General features: G+C 43.2%; 1 protein-coding gene across 1 annotated transcript; it reads left to right on the top strand.

The window, feature by feature from the left end:
- The first annotated feature begins 1,476 nt into the window (after positions 1-1,476).
- pi15a (peptidase inhibitor 15a) lies at positions 1,477-6,655 on the top strand. Its single transcript, XM_063912236.1, has 6 exons — positions 1,477-1,577; positions 1,664-1,981; positions 2,989-3,107; positions 3,850-3,982; positions 4,150-4,265; positions 5,208-6,655. Exons 2-6 carry the CDS (start codon positions 1,712-1,714, stop codon positions 5,341-5,343), a joined length of 774 nt encoding a protein of 257 aa, XP_063768306.1. The 5' UTR covers positions 1,477-1,577; positions 1,664-1,711; the 3' UTR covers positions 5,344-6,655.
- Positions 6,656-11,358: the final 4,703 nt, after the last annotated feature.

Raw genomic sequence — 11,358 nt, 5'->3', positions numbered from 1 at the left:
ATATTGAATGGGTTCAGTCAATATATTGGTTGTTGGGTCAAATTCTGTAGAAAATATGATGAAAAGGCAAGATGTTTTGCCTGATTGTAACTCCGTTCATCTCTTCTCTTTCACTTAAAGCTACAGTAGTTGTCATACCAGCTTGGAGAAAATACGAAGCCAGCAACCTATATTCATTCCTTTTGCACTCAATAAACTATGCGTTTTTCCTCCTGAAATACAAGAATGAATTCTGCACATTGTCCTGGCATTAAGCAAAGCTCTGGATCAGGTTGAGGAGGTACACATAATAATCTGTCAAAGGTTTTCTGACTCTTTCCTGTCTCAAGTAGGAGCTGAAATGTATGTATGGAGTGAATAAGGGGGGGAAATCTTAGCTGTGCAGCACTCTTCCAGTCCTGAGTGATATATCCCGACCACCAATTTCCAGCACCTGAAAAGTCCATCACTTCCAAGAAGATTTTTTGGGAAAGCACCAACGTGCCGGCAACAAGAGAGGATGAGGAGGAGGATGAGGAGGAGGAAGGAAAGAGAGAAAGAGGAGAGAAAAGGAGGAGGGGAAATTGTTCCTGCGTCACGTTTCTTTAATTTGTTCTCCAGCTGCCAATGAAAATGATGACCTGCGGAGGCTTTTCCCTCTCCTGGCACTGCATCAGCCCTCTGCACACAGCTGGAGCCTCACTGCACAGAACAAGTGTAATCTTAAGAGCTGGACAAAGAAGACCGAAGCTCACACACTCATTGGTGTTGTAAATCTGCTCTCAGCCTGCAGTTTATCCTGACCGGTCACCATGTCTGATCACTTGAAGATGAGCTGATGTTACAAAGAGACTGGTAACAGCTTCAGTCGAGATTAAGCGTTCACATTTAAAGATACAGTTCAAATATACATCAATCACATCCACATAAGCAAAGCCTCAACACTGATGTTATTTTGATAGTCTTTAGATCTACCTTGCTGTACTCTAATAATCAAATTGTGTCTTTCCATATCCTGCAGCTGCACAAACTTTTAGCTGAAGTCATGATGAAACTGAGGAAGATTTGCCAGGAAACACTCAGGAAAAAAAGAGGTGGAAGGATTATTCAGACATATTTCTTTAGTAGAAGAAGCAATACCTAGTGAAGCAATAGTAAAAATTACTGCATTTATATCTTCCTGAGGTAAAACTTCAAAAGCAGTGTTATGCTGATTAAATCTAGCTTCATGTATCTGAATTTGCAAAGGTTATCAGCTGCATGGAGTTCAGTCCAACTCACACCATGTCAAAACTCATGTGAGGTGCCTCACAATCTGACTCAAGTACAGTACTTTACAGTAAATGTACTTGGTTACTGTCCTGCTCTGGGAAAACCCACCAGCTGCCGTTTCAGGTGACAGGAGGGGCAGAGCTCTACCTCTGAGGCACTTCCTGTCCGCTGCAGAGCATATATAAACGGGAGAGGACTGATCCTGAAGCACTCACACAGTCTGCAAAGCGTACAACCTCCTCCTGCCTGCCTCCCTGCAACACAGCACCGGGCTTCAGAGGGGACACAGCCGGGGAACACCGGCACAAGTCCCGCTGCAAGAGAAGGTAGGAGCGAAGATACGTGTGTCCTGTATTTGATATGCCTGTTATTCACGACACAATTTAAAGTCGTCTTTTTCCTTTCCTTGCAGATCACCCAAAGGATCGGTATATTCTGTCTGCAGCTTCGCAATTCCATCATGCAGTCTCAGTTATTCGCGGTAGACTTTATTCTTCTGTGCATATCATGCGGAGCAAGTGCATTGGCCACCACTATCCCTGCAGCCTCCGGGTCTGTGCCAGGCGCTAACTTCACCTCCGCAGCGCACAGCTCCGGGACGGACTCCTCCAGCCTCTCCAGAAGCAGGAGGAAGCGCTTTATCAGTCAGAATGATATGCTCGCTATTCTTGACTACCACAACAAAGTGAGAGGGAAGGTGTTCCCCCCGGCAGCCAACATGGAGTACATGGTAAGTGAGAGCTTCCATTAATTCATAGGTTTAACCGTGCATGTATTTCCATTCAATGCATGACATCCCTGCAGCCTGTAGTCCTCCTGTTGTACGCATGCTCTGCTAGTGGAAACATGCTTAGTCAGAAGAAGAGTTTGATTTAATAGCTGTGGTTTGGAGAGGAAGTAAAGTGACAAATGTCTTGTAGTTTCTTGGCGTTGAGCTGTGGAGCAGATTGCTCAGCAGGAGACCACCAGAGTAGTCACTTCCAGAGGAAGAGGGGCCGGCAGCCTGCTCACAGTAGTCCAAATAATCGAGGATAGGTTTTAAATTGAATCTAAAGCTTACATTTTAAGATACACAAAACAAATGATGGTGGAAAGCAGGGTGATAAAGAGCATCTGCAAGAAAAGGATAGTGTCTTGATGCTCTTCAGTCTGCAGAGCTGCGTTTTCTCCATTAGGTGTATAGTAGCTCCTTTTACTTTGGAAGGATGTTCTATCAAACTTTCAGCCAAACAAAACAACTGAGCTGTTTGCTTTGGCCTCTCCATTCTCTGTAGCTGCACCGGTAATAGGATGCAACTCAGTGAGTAAGCTGGTTCAATGAAATGCCGATTGATGAGCTCACAATAAATGTCAATCCAGATCAACCCTTTCAAAACTACTGCAGAATCTTCCCTCCCTACCAGTCACATTACCTACATGGCTGTGTGTGTGTGTGTGTGTGTGTGTGTGTGTGTGTGTGTGTGTGTGTGTGTGTGTGTGTGTGTGTGTGTGTGTGTGTGTGTGTGTGTATGTGTGCGTGTGTGTGTGTGTGTGTGTGTGTGTGTGTGTGTGTGTGTGTGTGTGTGTGTGTGTGTGTGTGTTCAGTGGCAGAGTCACAGCTTATGTAACAGATTTGATGGATGACTTTTGCGTCCTGCCATGGCAACACCTTCACAGAGCCGCCTGTGGTCTCGCATGTCACTGAGATGATATCTGGGGTGTGTGATGGTGTGTGATGGTGTCTGATGGTGTGTTTAGGTGTGGGACGACAACCTGGCCAAGACGTCGGAGGACTGGGCCCACGCCTGCCTGTGGGAGCACGGCCCGTCCCACCTCCTCCGGTTCCTGGGTCAGAACCTCTCGGTCAGGACAGGACGGTGAGTGACCTCTGACACCCTCCCTCCGCCTCCCAAACATCTGCTGGGACTCTCTCTCAGTCATGGTCGTTGCCTTGCCTTGCCGCCCCCCCCCCCTCCTAAAGGTTCCTGCACTGTGACCCGGTGACGGGCTGAGGAATGCTCCGATGACCCTCCGTATAAACACACGTTGTGTTTTCAGCCATGACCCCTGAGGACAAAGGAGCATCCCTTTAGTGGGTCTTGACTTTCCATTTGGAAACACAGGGCACCTTCACGTGTTGCTGCACTTTCACATTTTATTGAGGCGCAACATGAGACTCCGGGGAGTACTGCTCACTCTGACGGGCAGAGAGAGCTAGTGAGGCTACTTCCTCTAGAGACAGTGTAGTTTGTAAGGAAGTGCATCTAGTTTAAGTCCATTGGATTTCACTGAAAGACCCAGATTAGTTTGGATATCTTACAGAAAATCTGCTCTACTTTTGAGAAAACAATCAAGAAAATTCAATAGTTGTCGATAATTAACTCTCAGATGATAGATCTACTGGTTCCATTGTCATAAATCATTGCAATCCAAATAGTTGTGGGTATTTGGACAAGATATTCAAAGTGTGGCTGTTGTTTACGAATAATTAACAACATTATTGGCAGATTTATTGATGAAAACAATCGGATTTGTTAAGCAAGATTCACAGATCCAGCTCAGTGTCTGAAACCTTTTGTTTATCATCACGTTTCCTGAACACATGTCCTCCATTCACAGCTATCGATCGATCCTGCAGCTGGTGAAGCCGTGGTACGATGAGGTCAAAGATTACTCCTTCCCGTACCCCCGCGACTGCAACCCCCGCTGCCCCCTCAGATGCTATGGACCCATGTGTACCCACTACACACAGGTACGGGACGATATAATACACCTTCATCATGAGAGAAACATCTTTGGATTGGAATAGACTCAGTACCTACTCAGCTTCTTTTAGTCATTCTGTGAGGTCGTTCCTGTACCCATCCTTATATTATGTTTTGGTCTCACAATGACTTCATTTTGTGTATATTTTTCCAGATGGTGTGGGCAACATCCAACAAAGTAGGCTGTGCCGTTCACACGTGCCACAACATGAACGTCTGGGGTTCGGTGTGGAAACGGGCGACGTATCTAGTTTGCAACTACTCCCCAAAGTAAGTACATCTCACGCACGAAAGGTGATTCTGACAAACCCGCTAACCCGATGGCGGGCAGTTTAATCCCGACACAGACGCCTCTGTTCTGTGCCGAGGGGGGAAATGCCACCCATGTCTCCGGCAGATTCAGATAACCTCGATACAAGCCTGTGAACCAGTACCGCATTACCATAGAGCCATGGGAGAAAGTCTCGAAAAAATTCCAGGAATCAAAGCCCGATTGGACTTGTGACTGACATGTGACCCGGGTGCTCTAATCCCACTGGTCTGAACCTCCTGTCAGAGCAGCCGGCTCGGGACATTGAAGAACTATTTTGGCTGAGTGGAAAATGTGGCCTCCTGTCTGAGAGTCTGCAGGGGTCACTGTGTGTGAGGAAACCTAAGCTAGAACTCAGTGGTGTCAAAGCAGCTAGTTACTGGTTACATTTTCTCTGATTCACAAATCTGACCACTTATTACAAGCCAAACAGCTAGTCGATCAAAGACAAATGACAGCCAGATATGTAAATAATCCATAAAAAGTAGCTCCAGGTGCAGAAAAGAAAGTAATTGCTGTTTTCAGCTTCTGACATATGGAGATTTCCTGCTTTCATCCTTTTAAAATCTTATTAAAGTGCATATTTTTCTGTTTCGGACTGACAAAACAAGCCTTATAAAGACAGAATCTTGGACTCTGGGAACTGGGATGGACATTCCTCACTTATTTCATCCAATTTATAGACGGAACAATCAAATAATCAAGAATATAATCCAACTTCAGCCACTAAAAGGACATTTTAGTTCCTGTTAACAAGAATAAACGTCGATATTTTCCTGTTCAAAGTTGACGATATAAGTAAAGTTTCCACGACATATGATTGAGAATCTTGACCATGCATTCATCATCCCAAACTCAGACAGGATGTTGAACCACTGACCCTCCTTGTCTCTGTCCTCCAGGGGGAACTGGATCGGGGAGGCTCCCTACAAAGTGGGCGTCCCCTGCTCCGCCTGCCCCCCCAGCTACGGGGGCTCCTGCAGCAACAACATGTGCTTCCCCGCTCTCAAGACAAACTACCTGCACTGGTTTAAATAAACACCAGCTTCCTGAGCTGACACCCCCACTCCCCCCGTCCCACAGAGACTCGATCTTAGTCCCGTAAGGATTTGCACACTATTTTGTATATATGGGCTTATTTAAAAACAGACATACATTTAAAAAGGCAGCAGATTTTGATGACTTGTAAATAAACTGTAAATTAATTTGTTTTAATAGAGGATTATAATTTATGTGTCGAATGGGTCCTGAAACTACCGTGGCGTGTTATGGTCAATGTATATACAAGGAAAACAGAGCCGGGGGGGGGGGGGGTTGTAATATTCACAAAAAAACAAAATATACAAGAAAAAGTCATTAGATTAATTCAAGTTGTTCCGTGACTTTCCCCAAAACATTTCCCTGTACATTTCTGATTTTATTCTCAGCTTTTATCTTGCATTTTATGACGTGATAATCAAAGGGATCTTTAGGTTTTTCTCTGAAATGTACGACTCCAATCTCAGAGATTCCTCATTTTAACCCTGAATATTACCCCCCTCCCTCGGCTCTGTAATCTGCTGTTGTTAAACCTTCAAAGCCTGTATTTGGTGCATATCTCACTGCGTTACCTTACCGTTGGCAGTGAGGTAATGACAGCACGGGATCCCGGCTCGCTCTGGTGCTACGGGCCTCACACCTCCGTGTTGTGTGCTCTGCCTGCAAAGGAATCCTGTGATAGAAACATGAAAGCTTTTCACCTCAGAGGGTCAGACTCCAGCTCTGGAGCCCTGGAGCTGCAACAAACTTCAACCTCAAGTCTAACGCAACGTCCGTTTGTGTCCTGCAACAAATCACCAGCCATTTGTTGACAAAAGTGCACTTACTGTAAACTGATGTATATTGCTTTTGTCGTATATCTGCCGTCAGATTTTTAAGCCTCTGGTGCATCTGCAGTTTCAATCTGCACTGATTTTCATTCCTATTTCTCATAATATTAATGCTAAAAAGAGCACATACATTGCATCTGACCCACATATCTGTTTTATAACCATCTGTACGCAGTGTATTGGTATTTTGTATACCGATGAATTGATATATTGGATTGTTTATATCTTGTTATGATCACTGATGTAGTTCGGTTTTCTGAGTTAGGCACTCAAGTGCACCTTAATTGTTCTTTAACATTTCCAGAATACACGGAAATCGTTGTTCTTTTTGTACATGTAGATAATCATCGTACCTTGACTATCCTAAAACAAGTATTCTGTAAGTTATTCATTTTTATATGGGAAATATTTAATTGATATGTTTTTTTATTGTTTTGTAAATATATGTGTGAACAATTAAAAAAAGTACTGAACATGTTCAAGGATCTCTTTATTTTTCTCATGCTGCAGCTCCTCCTCTCACCCTCTGTCTGAAACCGCTTAGAGATGTCCCGCCCCTTAGCCTATCACGCACAATGTGTTGGAGCACTAGCCAACAGCAACGTGATTGTTCTATATTGATGTCACCCTGTTCCAGAAGTAAAGAGAGGAGTCAATGGATGCGTTTGCAGACCATTTAAATGCACAAAAAGCAGAACAGGGCCTCTTCATGACGTGATCTGATCCACATTAAATTGCTGTTCCACTTTGAGACTCTTTTCTGCAGCTAGGGGATCCAAGCATTAAAGGATCCAAGCAAATCAAGCAAAGACATTGACAAACCAACAACATCTGAAACATCTGCTTTTCATGCAAACTGCTTTGCAGGAATCCTCTGTCAAGGTTTGCTTCACTTTGACACGTTTCAAATGCAACGCCTCACATTTTGATGCTAAACTTTGCAGAGGTTGTCAAAGCCCACTTCCTCCACGTTATTAAGAAGCTCCATCAGCCCAAACAGCGGCGTGCTGCCTGGAAGAAACCGGAGGAGAGTTTTCGAGGAACACGTTATTAGTATGCATGAGAAAAATCCTTCTGCCTGAGCTAATGCCTCAGCCGCAGCCAAACAGATGATTGGTGGAGATTTGAAAGGAACGTCAGCGGGGTGAGGAGCGAGAGTCAGACACCCTGATGTTTATCAGCAGAGCTGGATCAAAAGCAGACTCCAAACCAGAGCACTGACCCATTTACTTACAGCTGCAGATTTCCACAGCTTTTATTTAACTGACCCTCCAAGAACTATGGTAATATACACTTTGCTTTATTTTATGACTCACACTTCACCTCAATTTCAACCAAACACACTCTACTGTTACGGCGTTGATTCACACAACTTCCACTGATCATTCACACTTTATCCAGCTTTCATTGCACACACTGTTTAACACTTGCACATCATTCCTTACTCTTCACATGATATTAAGTCTGCTTTTACCACTTCAAATCCTTTCAGATCTCATGCTCAATGCATCACATACACTTCAACTCACATCTCAGCTCCTTTCAGTAGCTGAACTGCAACTCAATCTTTCAACACTTTGAATTAAACCTCAGATTTACCCCGTGCATACACTTTAATTGACAATTCAACCTTTTAAAAGACCCCTTAAAACATGTCTGTGGAGCAGGGTGGATCCAACCACAGGAGACAGGAAGTTACAACAGAAAGTATCCTACCTTTAATCCATGCTTGGTCCAGACCAGGCAAAACTTTCCAACAAAGAGCAAACAAAAAGCTGCCACTAAAAGGGGGGAGGAGGTGCAGGTGTGCAGCAGGTCAGGTGATTACAGGGCTGAGGAGGAACAGGTAGATCTAAGAAGGCCAATCAGAAAAAGGAGGGAAAACACACAAAGACAGGAAGTAAAGAGAGACATGACAGAGTGGGAAGGATATTTTCAAAATAAAACAGGAAGCAGATTCTTTACGTTGCTATTTCTAACTTTGAATTTTTGAGTCGTAATGACTGGTTTTCATATTATGTATATCTGTAATTGCAGTGACTTTATACACTTTAACATTTTGTTGTTTATTGATGCATTTTGTCTTTTAGTTTTTCTTTGTTTTGGATGCAGAATTGCATGAATAAAGGTGAGTTTTGTTTCCTAAATCCAGACTAAACTAAGAGTAGATAAAAGATCTGGAGACACAGAGATTTTCACTCTCACGTTTCTGCAGCAATAAATCAGATGAACCGTCTGGTACTTTCATCCTGTGCCAACACCTGCTGAGGATGACACCTCTGCAGGATCATCTGAAGGTGTTCCTCCTCTCTTATAACCCGTGAATCACTGACCTGCCAGACACTGTTAGTGCTGAGGCAGCCTCTCTGAAGTGTGAAGGTGGGGAAGCGTTTATTTGGAAAGAAGATGGAGAGACCACAGCGGGTGGGATGGATTATGAACGGGGAGAAGAGCTCACTTTCCAAAGTGAGCACACAGCCGTCCAATTGCAATAATGGAGACGGGTCTGACGAAGAGTCAGCACAACACTGAGGAAGAGGATCAGTCTGCCTTAAAGGCTTAGACCAGAGGTTTGATGAGGTTTAATGTGCAGAAAAACCTATTCTCTCCGTACCTCTCCTTTACTTAAAAACTCTTTTTACCTTTCCTATATCCTCTTCTTCTTGTCTTGTCGATTCCTTTCCTTTCCTTTCCTTTCCTTTCCTTTCCTTCCCTTTCCTTTCCTTTCCTTATCTTTTCGTTTGCTTTGCTTAAATTCCCTTACCTTTGCAATCATTTGCATTTCCTCTCCTCTCCTCTCCTCTCCTCTCCTCTCCTCTCCTCTCCTCTCCTCTCCTCTCCTCTCCTCTCCTCTCTCTCCTCTCCTGTGGTTGTATTCTTGGCTACTCGATGCCTTCAGGGGGACATTTGGAGACATTTCCCTCCAATTAGTTTCTATATTGTTTCTGTCTCTTGTTTGTTTTTCTCAACCCTCAGAAACTCAGCCTCTCGGAGGCCACCACAGCCCCGGGACATCGGAGGAGCTGGACTTAATAAAGAAAGAATAAATCTGAGTTATTATTGAACATGCCACACACAATAACAACAAGCCTTGAACAAAACTACTCTGGATCCTCTGACTGGCTTATTCCAGAGTTCTTTAGCACGTCACACGCTCATGAAACATGTCATCAGTGTGTGACGTTTGAGGATTAAAAGTAGATCTTGACATCATTCTTAATCTTGTCTCAACTTAAGCTTCACATAGTCGCTCGTTCCAGAGCTTTTGAACATATCCCAGGGTATAAAAGTGTTCCAAATTGAAGGGAAAACTTGGGAAAAGTGCAGTTTTATAAAGCAGACCTGATGAAGTGATGCCATTGAAGGCACCAGAGCAAGTCAGGCTTTGGGTTTAGTCTATTTTGAGAAATTAGAGAAGTTTTCTATTTGGCAAATGTGTTAAAAATATTGGGAAAAACTCAGATATTATTCCTAATACTAAGGCAACATATTGCTAGGAGTTATAATAGAGGAAAACAGAAATACGGTACATGCTCTTTATTAAGCCCACATGGACATTTCTTCACATATTGGAAATAGTAGATGTCTGAGCCGCTGCCATGTGCTCGGGTCAGGTGCAGCGTGTTGACAGACGTGTTTCTCAGAGACACATGTCAGCCACTTGAAGCATGTTTTGGGATCCCTTCAAATGTTGGCATGTACATGTTAAAGCTCTTTAGTGACCATAAATCTCTCAGGGAGCCGAGGTAACTGCAGGGCTCCTTTTTTTTACTCGCCTTCTTCTTTGGAGTCGTGTGACCTCACTTCAAACAAGGAGTAAAAAATACAGTTTTTTCCAGGAACACAAATCATTTGCGGTGTCTCAGGTGTCTATTTCTGTCCGAGGCGGTGTTTATCTAACAGAGTGCCGCCTTTACATGTGGGGAAACACTTCATTTCTCCCAGGTTTTAAGCATTTAGCGACGTGCCGATGCTTGGTCCATCAGCCGCAATGAAACAAGACACCGTTTATGTTATGGTCACTTTTCTCGTCTGCTGACTTCTCCTTGGCAAAGTGAGCTCCTCACAGTCCAGCAAAGTCTAAATAAAGCATATCTGGCATACCTCAGGGTTCAGTTTTATGACGAAGGACGTGAGCTGGTGTTGTGTAGTAAAACTGTATAGTCTGTACTCACCTCATATTGGACATTAATGACACACTGTCAGAGCCTGGCACACACACACTGCTGGAATACATCTGCAGTAAGAGGAAGAGTTGACCTTTCAGCTGCAGAACAAAAACTAAGGCAAAGGTGGCTCGTGTTTTTAGTTTGCCCTCTGCAGTCTTTTTCTTGGAGGCGGCCACGTTAGGGACTTCAGACGAGGGACATCCTGCAGCTGAGAGCCAAAATCAATGTCCTCTCAGAGACTAAGGACAGGGAGAGCTGCACGACCAGATGGGCTCTCCTCCTTTACTCTGTTTTACCTGCAGGCCACGAATTACAGAGGCTCCGATGCCTTCACTGAGTTTTTACAGTATATATTCAATGCAATCAATCAGAATTCCCACGGAATACATATCTATGGGATATTTGGTTTTGTGACATTTGCACCATCTAAGAATTCAATAAATAAAAAGAGAAAATAATAATAAAAGAGTTTTAAATAAATAAACTAGAATAATTTATTAAAAATCCAATAAAATAGAATTAAAAAGTATTCAAATACAAGAAATACACATTTGCACATTGTACTCTAATATTATACAATTCAAAGAATACAAAATAAAGAAGAAAAATACATTTTAAATAATTAAATAAGATTGAATAAAATAAACTGGAATAACATACATTTTTAAACATTCAAAGTTAAAATACTCCAATATAAAACATGTGTGTTATTCTCAGGTAGTATTGCTGAATTGCACAGAAAGACAACAAGAGTATTCCCAAAATGCCTCCCTCTTTATTCCCTCAACTTTAGCAAAGTTCATTTAAATATTTATGGCTTCAGTGTTTTGACATCCTACTGTATGTGGCAAACCGCCCCACATTTAAAAAAGAGCGTGCACGATTAGTGCATTCTCTGCAGAAGACAGTCTGCGTTTGGCATTGTTGTGAAATGTCTTGGTTTGCACCACAGGCAGAGATCCACTAACCACTCAGCACAGAGGAAACACACACTGAAGCAGCACAGAGAGGAAACA

The sequence above is a fragment of the Eleginops maclovinus genome, chromosome 21 (genome assembly GCF_036324505.1).
Source record: "Eleginops maclovinus isolate JMC-PN-2008 ecotype Puerto Natales chromosome 21, JC_Emac_rtc_rv5, whole genome shotgun sequence".
Taxonomy (NCBI): Eukaryota; Metazoa; Chordata; class Actinopteri; order Perciformes; family Eleginopidae; genus Eleginops; species Eleginops maclovinus.
This window is presented reverse-complemented; position numbering and strand designations above follow the sequence as displayed.

Bases quoted from the DNA above. Each gene is read 5' to 3' on its own strand.
- pi15a (XM_063912236.1), top strand. From the start codon at position 1,712: ATGCAGTCTCAGTTATTCGCGGTAGACTTTATTCTTCTGTGCATATCA. The intron at 1,982-2,988 runs GTAAGTGAGAGC...TGGTGTGTTTAG, and splicing joins CAGCCAACATGGAGTACATG to GTGTGGGACGACAACCTGGC. The intron at 3,108-3,849 runs GTGAGTGACCTC...CTCCATTCACAG, and splicing joins CTCTCGGTCAGGACAGGACG to CTATCGATCGATCCTGCAGC.